The 13170-nt window shown below is 50.4% G+C and overlaps 1 protein-coding gene across 2 annotated transcripts in view; it reads left to right on the top strand.

The window, feature by feature from the left end:
• The window catches only part of GRIK5 (glutamate ionotropic receptor kainate type subunit 5), a 53398-nt gene that overhangs the window by 37012 nt on the left and 3216 nt on the right, over nt 1-13170 (top strand). For both annotated transcript variants that reach the window (XM_032388035.1, XM_032388037.1), the window contains exons 16-19: nt 8216-8381; nt 9658-9883; nt 11730-11858; nt 11954-12075. In XM_032388035.1, the coding sequence (XP_032243926.1) occupies nt 8216-8381; nt 9658-9883; nt 11730-11858; nt 11954-12075 (643 nt within the window). The remainder of the gene's footprint in view (nt 1-8215; nt 8382-9657; nt 9884-11729; nt 11859-11953; nt 12076-13170) is intronic.

The following is a 13170-nucleotide window of genomic DNA, read 5'->3' as shown; positions in this document are numbered from 1 at the left end:
CTCACCTGAGCTCCTTGCACCAGGGGGTGACTGCCCTTTGCCTTCTCTACCTGAGCTCCTCCCTCCACACGGGTGACCTATCAGTGCCTGCAGACCCAGCGCCTTTGTTTTACGACAGATGTTTTGCGACAAATATTTTCTAACATCTGCTTTCCCACCCTGATGAAATTCAAGGGTAATACATCTACTTACACACCTGCCTACACATGATTTAAAACAAATCGGTAACATGCCCTGATTGCAATACAAGGGAGAGAAAGGGAAGTGATCTGTGGTAGAATAATAGGATAGCAACGCATCAACACTTGGGGGGCTATCCCGAAGGACAGAAAGCAGGAGTCGGAGCTGCGCCGACTTACAACAGGGACATCGGGAATGGGGAGAAGTGAAACCATTTAATAGAATTGTGTCTACACCTGAGACTTGACACTTTAAAATGGTTGGTAAATGAGTGTGTTGGTACAAATACAAATCACCATGAGCGTGGCGATTTCCTAATACAACTTTGCCAAGAGTCTTGGTCTGGTGATTCAGAAACCGTGAGCACAGCTGCCATTGGAGACCTGAGTTCCAAACGGTGAAGGGTTCTTGGCAAAGTTTCCAATACAACATCCAGTCATTCCTCAGTCTGAACAACAGATGCGTTTCTAGAAACTTCGGTTTCTGTTATAACCATGCAAAAACGTTGTTAGGTTTTATGTACCAAGGAGTTAGGCTCAGAGAGTCATGCACCGGATTTTCCCTGTTGTTTAGACTGGGCTGCATTGCTGGACACCTGCCCCCATCCACTGACACCAGGAGCCAGCAGGATGCCCCATGCCTAACCAAGGGTCTTCTTCAAACACCTCCCAGGGGGCTCCCCTTGTGCTTCGAGACTGACACTGACCGAGTCCTCACCTCCAGACCCTCCCCATGCGTGTCCAACAGACATCCCCAAAACAACTTGTCCAAAACAGAGCATACATCGTTACTTCCAAGACAGACCCCCCCTTCTGTGTCCCCCCGCTCTGTCCCCGTGAGTGGCCTCACCCGCCCCCCTCCCCCGCAGTCACCACCACCGGTCAGCCACACTGTACCCTTTGGGTCGAGGTGGCGCCTGCCTGTGTACCAGGCACTGAATAGTTTTGTCTGTTCATCCCTCTGCCCTCCACTCCATCCCCACCCCAGGGCCTAACTCAGTGCTGTGCATGTGCACTCAGCAAAGGTTAGCTGCTTGCTGTCTTCATGATGATCCACCCGGGGAGGGGGTGGTCTGGGAGGCCCTCCCAGCTTCCCCCCGTCTTCAGGCCCCACAGATCTGTATTGTCTGCAGGGAGCCTGGCCACTCTCACCTGCCAGGCAGGAGGACAGAGAGGGTCAGGGTAAGACAAGCGGCTGCTCTTGGGCTCCGTGGCGCTGTCAGCAGGTGCCTCTTCTCCCAAGTCCCCAAGACAGTGAGCACATCCACTCGTACGGCTCTTATTCCGGGCCGGCTGTGGCTCACACTCTTACAAGCGCCCTGCGAGGGGCAGCCCGCCGTTGTACTTGCGCCGCAGATGAGTCCAAGGTCACACAGCGAGGCTGTGAGAGAGCCGGGATTTGGGGATTTTCCAGAGATCTTTCTATTATTGATTTCTTGTTTAGTTCCAGTGTGGTCGGAACATTCTCCGTAGGATTTTCATCCTTCGAAATTTATGGAGACTTGTTTTATGGCTCTGCGTATGGTCTGTCCTGGTAAATGCTCACTGTGCTGTTGGTGGGTGCAGTGTGTTATAAATGGCAATTAGGGCCAGGAGGTTGACGGTGTTATTCCAGGCTTCTCTGTCCATACTGATTTTCTGTCTGCTTGTTCTGTCAATTATTGGGAGAGGGGTGTTGAAATCTCTACCCGTAATTGTGGAGAAATCTTTTCAGTTCTAACAGTTTTTGCTTCATGAATTTTGAAGCTCTGTAATTAGGGGCGTAAATGTTTAGGATTGTTATGTTGTCTTGATGAATTGATCCCTTCGTCATTATATAATGCCTCTCTTTATTCCTGGTAACATGCCTGCTCTGAAGTTACCTTTATTTGATATTAATATAGCCATTGCAGCTTGCTTGCTTGTTTGCTTGCTTGCTTTCAGATTTATTTACTTTAGAGAGAGAGCGAGAGTGTGTGTGTGTGTGAGTCAAGGGAGGGGCAGAGAGAGAATCTCAAGCAGGCTCCCCGCTGAGCAGGGAGCCCAACTCAGGGCTCGATCCCAGGACCCCAGGATCATGACCTGAGCTGAAGGCAGATGCTTAACTGATGGAGCCACCCAGGCGCCCCAAGTCACCCCAGCTTTCTTATGCTTAGTGTTGGTATAGCATATCTTTTCCTGACCCTTTGCTTCTGACCTACCTGGATCATTATATTTAAATGTTTTTTTTTTTTAATTTTATTTATTTGAGAGAGAGAGGGAACAAGAGAGGGTAGGGTCAGAGGGAGAAGCAGACTCCCTGCTGAGCAGGGAGCCCGATGCGGGACTCGATCCCGGGACTCCGGGATCATGACCTGAGCTGAAGGCAGTCGCTTAACCAACTGAGCCACCCAGGGGCCCTTAAAATGGGTTTCTTATAGGCAGCATAGACTTAGGCCTTGGAGCAGGGGTTGGCAAACTTTTTCGATATTGGGCCGGATAGTAAATATTTTAGGCTCTGCTGGCCACTCGGTCTCTGTCACAACTACTCAGCTCTGCCCGTACTCAGCAGCCAGAGATGATACATACGTGAATGAGTGTGGCTGTGTTCCAATAAAACTTTATTTATGGACATTGACACCGAAATTTGAATTTTATATGTCACATGTCATGAAGTATTGTTCTTTCAATTTCTTTTTGAACGTTTAAAAATGTGAAAACCATTGTTAGCCTGTGGGCTGTGCAAAAAGAGACAGCAAGACGGATTTGGCCTGTGGGCCATCGTTTGCCAACCCCTGGTTGAGATCATTTACGTTTAATGCAGTTACTGTTATGGTTGGGTTTAAATGTGTCAGCTTGTTACTTGTTTTTAATCTGTCCCATCTCTTTTGGCTCCCTTTTCCCTCTTTTCCTACTTTCTTTTGGACTTATTGAGATTTTTAGGATTCTGTTTCATGTCCACTATTGACTTATTAAGCATACTTTAAAAATTTTTTTCTCAGTAGTTGCTTTCTCTGGGTTTACAATATGCATCTTTAATTGTTACAAAATACTTTCAAGTAACATTCTACCACCTCACATAAGATGAAGATCCTTGGGGCGCCTGGGTGGCTCAGTCATTGTCTGCCTTCAGCTCAGGTGATGATCCCAGCGTCCTGGGATCGAGCCCCGCGTCGGGCTCTCTGCTCAGCGGGAAGCCTGCTTCTCCCTCTCCCACTCCCTCTACTTGTGTTCCCTCTCTTGCTATCTCTCTCTCTGTCAAATAAATAAAATCTTTTTTTTTTTTAAAGATTTTGTTTATTTATTTTTTAAGATTTTATTTTTTCATTTGACAGAGAGAGACACAGCGAGAGAGGGAACACAAGCAGGGGGAATGGGAGAGGGAGAAGCAGGCTTCCCGCAGAGCAGGGAGCCCGATGTGGGGCTCGATCTCAGGACCCGGGATCATGACCTAAGCCGAAGGCAGACGCTTAACGACTGAGCCACCCAGGCGCCCCTCAAATAAATAAAATCTTAAAAAAAAAAAAGGATGACGATCCTTACAGCAGTATTCCACCTCTCCCATCCTTTGAGCTACTCTTATCATATGTATTACTTCTATTTATCTTTCAAACTCCATGACATATGAGGTTTATATGTGTGTGTTTGCTTAAACAGTAAATGTCTTTAATTTTTATTTTTTAAAGATTTTATTTATTTATTTGAGAGAGAGAGACAGAGCACGAGTGGGGGGGTAGAAGGAGAGGGAGAAGCAAAATCCCCACTGAGCAGGGAGCCCAATGTGGGACTTGATCCCAGGACCCTGAGATCATGACCTGAGCTGAAGGCAGATGCTTAACTGACTGAGCCACCCAGGCGCCCCATCACAATAAATGTCTTTTAAAAGAGATTTTTTAGGGGTGCCTGACTGGCTCAGTCAGTGAAGCATGCAACTCTTGATCTCAGGGTTGTGAGTTTGAGCCCCACATTGGGTGTAGAGGTTACTTAAAAACAAAATCTTTTTTTCAAAATGTAAAGAGATTTTTTAAATGAGGAATATATCTTTTATATTTACCCACACTTCTGCTATTTCTGGTGTTCTTCATGGCTTTGTGTGCATCCAAATTTCCATTTAGTATTATTTGCCTTTTGCCTGAAGAACTTCCCATAACATTTCTTTCATTTTTTAAAAGAGATTTTATTTTTAAGTAATCTCCACACACAATGTGAGGCTAGAACCCACAATCCAAGATTGAGAGTCGCACGCTCCTCCAACTGAGCAAGCCAGGCCCTGCCCACCCCCATAATATTTCTTGAAGGGCAGATCTGTTGGCAATTAATTCTCCCAGCTTTTGTTTGTACAAAAAATTTGTTAGTGTGTTTTCTTTTTTGGAGGATCTTTTTGATGGATATTTAATACAAGATTGACAGGTTGTTTTTCCCTTTCAGCACATTGTTGCGTGGTCTCCTGACTCTCTGACAAGAAGTCTGTTGTCACTCTTATTTTGATCCTTCATGTATGTTCCCTGCCCTTTGGCTGCTATTTTACTTTCTTTTTTTTTTTTTTTAAAGATTTTATTTATTTATTTGAAGAGAGAGACACAGTGAGAGAGGGAACACAAGCAGGGGGAGTGGCAGAGGGAGAAGCAGGCTTCCCGCCGAGCAGGGAGCCCGATGTGGGGCTCGATTCCAGGACCCTGGGATCATGACCTGAGCCGAAGGCAGACGCTTAACGACTGAGCCACCCAGGCGCCCCTGGCTGCTATTTTAAATATTTTATTTTATTTTTTTAAGATTTTATTTATTTTTTGACAGAGAGCGAGAGTACACACAAGCAGGGGGAGCATCAGGCAGAGGGAGAGGGAGAAGCAGGCTTCTCCCAGAGCAGGGAGCCCGATGCGGGGTTCGATCCCAGGACCCTGGGGTTATGACCTGAGCTGAAGACAGATGCTTAACCGACTGAGCCACTCAGGTGCCCCACTTTTTTTTCTTCAAGATTTATTTGAGAGAGAGAGAGAGCAAGAGAGCACAGGAGGGAGGGGCAGAAGGAGAAGAGAATCTTAAGCAGACTCAGCACTGAGTGAGGAGCCTGATGTGGGGCTCGATCTCATGACCCTGAGATCACGACTTGAGCCAAAACCAAGTCGGATGCTTACCAGATGGTGCCACCCAGGCGCCCATTGTATACTTTTTTTTTCAAGATTTATGTATTTATTTGAGAGAGAAAGAGAGAGTTCTGGCTGCTTTTAAGATATTCTTTAGGGACCCCTGGGTGGCTCAGTCGGTTAAGCATCTAACTCTTGATTTTGGCTCAGGTCATGATCTCAGAGTTGTGGGATTGCCCTGCGTCAGGCTCCACACTGAGCACAGAGCCTGCTTAATATTCTTTCTCTCCCTCTGCCCATCCCCCAGCTCATGTACTGTCTCTCTAAAAAAGAAAAAAAAAAAAAAGATATTCTCTTTATCACTGGTTTTCAGTGATTGATTATAATGTGACTTGGTGTGTTTTGTGTGTATGTGTGTTTATCCTACTTCGGTTTTATTGAGCTTCTTAGATCAGGCAGTTTATAATTTTTATCAGATTTGAGGAAGTTTTGACCGTTACTTCTTCAAGTAAAATACTTTTTTCTGTTATCCCCTTCCTTTTCTCTCCTTACGGGACTCCAATCACATAGGTAAAGGACACTTGATATTATTCTTCAGGCCACTCAGGCTTTGTGCTCATTTTCAGTCACTTTTTCCCTTCTCTGGCTTCAATTTGGATAGATTCTATTGCTGTCTTCCAATTCTCTGTTCTTTTCTGCTGCAGTTTCTGATCTATGTAATCCCTTCCAGTAAAATTCCCCACTCAGATGTCGTATATTTAATCTCTAGATGTTCTATTTGCTCCTTTTTTATATTTCTCTCTAATTGCATTCCAGTTTTTCTTTATATCCTTGAGAATTCTGAATATATCTATAATAGCTATTTAATACCCTCATCTGCTAATTCCATCATTCTGCCAATTCTGGGTCTGTTTCAATTGAGTGATTTTTCTCTCACAGTTTCCTGCACCCTTTTTTTTTTTTAAGATTTATTTATTTGAGAGAGAGTGCACAAGGAGGGAGGAGGGGCAGAGGGAGAGGGAGAGGAAACTTTAGCAGACTCCGAGGTGAGCGCAGAGCCTGATGTGAGGCATGATCTCACAACCCTGAGATCAGACCTGAGCTGAAACCAAGAGTCAGACGCTTAACCAACTGCGCCACCCAGGCGCCCAATATCTGGTAATTTTTTATTGGATGACAGACATTGTGAAGTTTACATTGTTTACATTGTTGAATGTATTACTTTATTTTTTTTTAATTTTATTATGTTATGTTAGTCACCATACAATACATCATTAGTTTTTTTGATGTAGTGTTCCATGATTCATTGTTTGCACATAACACCCAGTGCTCCATGCAGTACGTTCCCTCTTTAATACTCATCACCGGGCTAACCAATCCCCCCTCCTCCCTCCCCTCTAAAACCCTGTTTGTTTCTCAGGTCCATAGTCTCTCATGGTTCATCTCTCCCTCCAATCCCCCCCGCCCATTTTTCCCTTCCTTCTCCTAATGTCCTCCATGTTATTCCTTATGTTCCACATATAAGTGAAACCATATGATAATTGACTTTGTCTGCTTGACTTATTTCACTTAGCATAATCTCCTCCAGTCCCATCCATGTTGATGTAAAAGTTGGGTATTCATCTTTTCTGATGGCTGAGTAATATTCCATTGTATATATGAACCACATCTTCTTTACCCATTCATCTGCTGAAGGGCATCTCGGCTCTTTCCACAGTTTGGCTATTGCGGACATTGCTGCTATGAACATTGGGGTGCATATGGCCCTTCTTTTCACTACATCTGTGTCTTTGGGGTAAATACCCAGTAGTGCAATTGCTGGGTCATAGGGTAGCTCTATTTTTAAATTTTTGAGGAACCTCCACACTGTTTTCCAAAGTGGCTGTACCAACTTGCTGAATGTATTATTTTAAAGAGTCTCGGACTTTCTCTGGCAGGCAGTTAAGTTTCTTGTGGATAATTTTGATCCTTTCCGGGACTGTTTTCCAGCTCTTTGAGGGCAGGTCTGGAGTGGCCTTTATTCTAGGGCTGACTTAACTCTGTAATGTGTTGTCCTTTGGGGTCTTTGCTGAATGTCTCACATATTCAGTGAGATCTCACTACTCTGGCTGGAGAGAGCTCAGAAGATTCCCGGCCCTATGTGAACCCTGGGAATTTTTGTCTTTGTTTTTTTGTTTTGTTTTGTTTTTAAGATTTTATTTATTTATTTGACAGAGAGAGAGAGAGAGAGCACAAGCAGGCTCCCCACTAAGCAGGGAGCCCGATGCGGGACTTGATCCCAGGACCCTGGTATCATGACCTGAACTGAAGATAGATGCTTAGCTGACTAAGCCACCCAGGTGCCCCAAGTTGTCTTTGAAAGCAGTTCTTCTCTGGTCTCTTGGAGTTTCATCCTGTGCATACCCAGATCTATATTCAGCCAAAGGTTCAAGGGGACTCTGTGCAGATTTCTGGAACCCTCTCTCTCTGTGCAGCTCCCTCTTCTTGGATTCTCTATCCCACAGATTCTAGCCATGTGAGCCTCTCTGATCTCCACCTCTGCAACTCAGTGAGATGGCCAGACTGGGTTTCCCTTCCTTGGCACCGCAGTCTATAAATTACATTCAGCCAGACAGCCTGGGCAATGATACGTCTCACTTCATTGCTTTTTTTTTTTTTTTTCCCCCTCAGGGATTACAGCCCTGTGATGCCTATTGTCCTGTGTCTTTAAATAGTTTTCTATATTCTGTCCAGTTTTCTAGTTGTTCACGGTGGGAGAGTATTTTCAGGATACCTTATTCTCTGATTTCTGGAAGTGGAAGTCTCTGGAAGCAATATTAAACCCAGAGAGTCTGGCCCCAGCATCTGTGCTTCCAGCCTTCTCACGAGTCAGCAGCCGCTGAGCCTCCTAGATGCCAAGGTCATTGAGAGGGGCACCACCAACAGGGTGCACAGCCACAGTGGGAGGGTGGCAGGCGTGGCTCCCAACCGTGGCTCACTCTTTCTACCCATCAGGTGGGCCTTCACCTTGATCATCATCTCCTCCTACACGGCCAACCTGGCCGCCTTCCTCACTGTACAGCGCATGGAGGTGCCCGTGGAGTCAGCCGACGACCTGGCCGACCAGACCAACATTGAGTACGGGACCATCCATGCTGGCTCCACCATGACCTTCTTTCAGGTGGGGCCTTTGACCTTGCCCGGGCTTGGTACCCCCACCACGTGTAGCCGCCCAGGGTGGGGCTGGGCAGGGCCTCCTGGCTAAGAGGGATTGATGGTGGCAACAGTGAGGCTGGGGAGCAGAAGACACACTTGGGGTGTCACCGGGAGTGTTGCTGTCTGGCTGGGGAAAGTGGACTCTCACCCAGGGAATAGAAGGGAACAGATGTAGGATCTGGTGTCGTATCAGTGCTAGACAGACCAAATAGGAGTCATGGAAGCTGCTGGAAGTGTCAGTCAGACCTGGGAGAATGGGCCAGCAGAGAGGAGGGCAAGGCCCTTCAAGGTGAAAGGAGCCTGTCCCTGTGTATTAGGGGGCAGTGGGAAGGAATCAAAAGGAAAACAAGCCTGGCAAGGAGGTTTGGGTGACTGCATGACAGCAGAGGTCCCGAATGCCAGGATAGGGCTGAGACTAGAACCTGTAAGTGGGGAGGTGGAAATGGTCACTGAGCTGGGGTGACCCATTTAGAGCTGGAAGTTCCCTCTGGGGCAGGTGGGGGTAGACTAATGGTCTGAGGGAGGCTGGGGCTGGGAGGGGGCCACGAAGGAGAGGAGGGGTGAATTCCCAGGCCTCCCAGGTGGGTCACGGGGCTGGTTCACAGCTGGGAGACCAGAGAAGTAGGTTTGGGAGATTGCTGAGCCCTGGGGAGGGGCCTATGGGGCACGTAGGGAGAGCAGCGTCTGGACCTCAGATCAAAGAAGGAGGGTAGGGGATGTCAGGAGCAGTGGCAGGGGGTGGTCATCCCGAGCCTGGCCTCCACATGCCTCCCCCTCAAGGCTTGTAGAGGCATTCCCCAGAAGGTTCCTGCAGGGCTTGAAGGAAGTAAACTGTCCTATTTGACATGGACGCAGGTCTCCCTGACTCAGGCTGGGCCCTGGGTAAATTTGGGGTTGAGCTTCTACGTATAAGGCCTGGGAATGCTGGGAAGACAGGGCTGGGTGTCAGGCCAAGCCAGGCCCACGGGTGGAAGAGAGGACAGGCTGGAGAATAGACCGCCGTGGCCCCTTCTTCCCAAGCCTTTGGTCCTCAGGGTCCTCGCTGGGCTGGTGGGCGTGTGGATGCCTTGGACCTGGCCTTGAGCAGTCTGTCTGTCTCGTCCCTCTCTGCGTTTGGCTCTTTCTCTCTCCTTCTGGTCTCCTCACTCGTTCTCCGGTTGAGAGAAACTTCCTGGAGGGCAGGGGACAGGGCTGAGGAGAAAGACCCTCACCTGACTTCCTCTTGTGCCCCTTCTGGCCAGAATTCGCGGTACCAGACATACCAGCGTATGTGGAACTACATGCAGTCAAAGCAACCCAGTGTGTTTGTCAAGAGCACGGAAGAAGGCATAGCCCGTGTTCTCAACTCCCGCTACGCCTTCCTGCTCGAGTCCACCATGAACGAGTACCACCGGCGGCTCAACTGCAACCTCACCCAGATCGGGGGCCTCCTCGACACCAAGGGCTACGGCATTGGCATGCCACTGGGTATGGAGTGTTGGGGCCGGGGGGTACGGAGGGGGCAGCCAGAACCAGGCCATGTGGGCCGGCCGGGGACCGGGCCAGGTCCTGCCTGTGGCAGGCTGGGTATGTCGTGCATGTCATGCGCGGCCTCCTGGCTGCATGACCCCATCCTGAACCTCCACACTCAACCTGCAAACATGGGTCTAGCAGCAGTCAGTTCCGGCCCTGCGTGGCCGCTGGGAGAACCCAGGGAGACTGGGTACAACCCAGTACTTATGGGCTGTGACACTTGCCACCTTCCCCTTTGGCCTGAGGACTCCTTGAGGGTGAAGACCTGGTTTGATGTGCCTCATGTTCTCTGCATGGCACCCACAGCCTGGCTCAGCGCAGTGCTGAGAATATGGATGATGGACGGAGGCAGGGAGGTCTGAGGGAGGAATGGATGGATCTGCCAGGGAGACTTGGACATGCTTTTCCGGGCCCAGTGCTGGAAACCCACCAATTTTATCACCAAATCTTGACATCGTGGCTTATAAATCCATCTCTCTGCTGCTGACTGCTGTGTTAGTTATCTGTTATTGTGTAACAAATTACCTCAAATCTTAGCAGTTTTGCGCTTATCTCAGTGCTGGGCCAGGGAAGTAGTGTAACTCCTTTGGGGGGCAGGCTCTGGAGTCACACTGACCTGGATTCACATCCCAGCTCCCTCCCTGACTCTGTGCATGACCTTAGGCAAGAATGCCACCTGCCTCATCCAGAGGATGGGGGTGGTAACACCTGGTAATAACCAGGATCAGGAGGGACTTGAATTAATGTCTGTAAACCAAGGATCTGGCACATAGTGGGTGCCTGATAAATACTAATGCCTCCACTCGCCCATGTCCCTGGTTCCTGGCCCCTGGCAGGTGCTTAAGAAGTGTCATAGCAAATGAAGAAATGAGGCTGGGATAGGACATGTGTGGGGTGTTTGGGACCTAAGGGTGGTTTAAGGCGAGGATCTGAGGGTAGGGAGGAGAGAGGGGTCCGGGGTTGAGGGCACACAGAGGAGATTCATTCACTGAGCAGACTGATGGATGCCCCACTGCGTGCCAGGCACAGTGCTGCATGCTGGGATCCCACAGCAGGGAGCCGCTGAGCCCCCAGCCTGCTGCCTTCCACGAGGGGCACAGACAGTAGGTAGACAATAAACATGCGGGGCTTTATAAAGTGATACCAGGTGGTCACAACTGCTCCGAAGTAAATTCAGGGGATGAGACTGAGGGGGGGGGGGTGCTTGGTGCCATTTTAAGGGAAGTTGATCAGAGGAGACCCCTTGAGGTACCATGTGAGTAGAGCCCTGAGTGACGTGAGGGAAGGAACATTCCAGGCAGAAGTCCTAAGTGGGATTGTGTCTGGAGGACTCGAGGAACAGCCCGGAGGCTGGTGTGGCCAGAGCTGCGAGCAGCTGGGGCAGCAGGAGCCCCGGGTGGTGGGGCGAGTGAACACAGGATCTCTAGGTTGAGGGAAGGACCGGGTTCTCTCTGCATTGGGAAGCCACTGGAGAATTTTGAGCACCAGAGAGACGAGATCTACAACTCTGTTTCTGAAGTTGTCCCTCTGGCTGCTGTGTTAAGAAGAGCCTGGGTGGGGGGTGAGGAGAGCTGCAGGGAGGGGACTGTGACAAATGTGACATGCGGTGTAGTGAGGGCTTGGCCCAGGGCGGTCGCAGGGGAGGTCAAGGCAAGCAGTGGTCAGACTCGAAGGTGGACAGAGGACCCGGGGGTGTGGTGGAGGCAGGAGGAAGCGCGGTGCTGAGGGCACGGTGGGAGTTTGGGTGGGCAGCGCTCCAGGACCCCAATGACCAGTCCACCCCCTTGTGTGTCTGGTCCAGGCTCCCCATTCCGGGATGAGATCACCTTGGCCATCCTGCAGCTTCAGGAGAACAACCGGCTGGAGATCCTGAAGCGCAAGTGGTGGGAGGGGGGCCGGTGCCCCAAGGAAGAGGATCATCGCGCTAAAGGTCAGCTGCCCTGCACACCGCGCCATTCCCGAAGCCCCCTGCAGCCCCCGTGTCCACACAGCCCCGAACCCGTGGCTTTCCCCCTGCACCCCCAGGTTTGGGCATGGAGAACATTGGTGGCATTTTTGTCGTGCTCATCTGTGGCCTCATCATTGCTGTCTTCGTGGCGGTCATGGAATTCATATGGTCCACGCGGAGGTCGGCAGAGTCCGAAGAGGTGAGGGGGTTGGCGAAGGGGGTGGGGGAGAAGTGGGGTGCCCGTGGCGGAGGGACATGGAGATTGTGGCCTCGGTAGCCTTCCTGGAGGAATGTCAGAGGCAGCGAGGAGCTGGGAGCGGGGAGGGGACAGGACCTGAGAGACCCCCCGGGGTGGAACCAGAGGGGGTTCAAGAAGAGGTGGGTGCAGACAGAAGGGAGAGGGGAGCCAAGTGTGAGGAAGGCCAGAGGAGGGAAAGCAGCAGGGACAGAGGTGAGGATGAAGGGGAAAGGAGGAGAGAGGATGGGGGGAGGGGCGGGGGGTGAAGCAAGGAGAAATGAGAGGTGGGTGGGGCTGGAAGACGACAGGCTGGTCTCAGCTGCTGCCCAGTGACACTCCTCCATTCCCAGCCCCACTCTGGCCCTGTGTGCTCCACCTCCCCTTCCCCCACGCCCCCAGCCCCTCCCCCTCCTCACCTGGGCTGATAACCTTGCTTCCACCTAGAGGAGTCAGAGGAGAGCATGCAGACCCCTCCACAACCCGTCAGTTACTCCCAGCTGAGGCACCCTCCGCTGCGCCTCCCTCTCCTCTCCTGCCCTCCCAAGGACATCCCTCCGCGTTCTCTGCACCCTCCCCCCATCGGCAGTTTCCTCTTCTCTATTGGATCAGGGCTGTCCGCATACAAACGTGCTGTCATCTCCCCCATCTTCCAGAATTTTCTCTCGACCCTGCTTCTCCTCCCAGACACCACCCCACTTCTCCCCTAACCTTACAACCTGGAAAGAGTATGTCTCCCTGCTGCTTCAGTTCCCCCTCTGCATTCACTCTTGAACACACGCCCATCCAGCTGTCGTCCCCACCCCCGCACTGAAGCCACTCTTCCCCAGAGACCCACGGCCCAGACTGCCCGGGTTTCAGGCCTCACCATATGTGAGGTGGCAGTAGGCTTCAGCACAGCTGATCACAGTTCTCAAAACCCTCTCTTCAGGGCTCACGCCTCACTTTTCTCCTTCCTCTGCGGCCAGTCCTTTGTCAAGGGGCTCTCGGGCTCCTTCCTGGACTCTTCTCTGGCTTTCTCCAGCCCCTTGGTGATCCCATCCAGCCAAATGGTTTGTG

The sequence above is a fragment of the Phoca vitulina genome, unplaced genomic scaffold, assembly GCF_004348235.1.
Source record: "Phoca vitulina isolate PV1807 unplaced genomic scaffold, GSC_HSeal_1.0 scaffold52, whole genome shotgun sequence".
Lineage (NCBI taxonomy): Eukaryota > Metazoa > Chordata > Mammalia > Carnivora > Phocidae > Phoca > Phoca vitulina.
The sequence above is the reverse complement of the archived record's forward strand: the minus strand, read 5'-3'. Positions and strand labels throughout refer to the sequence as shown.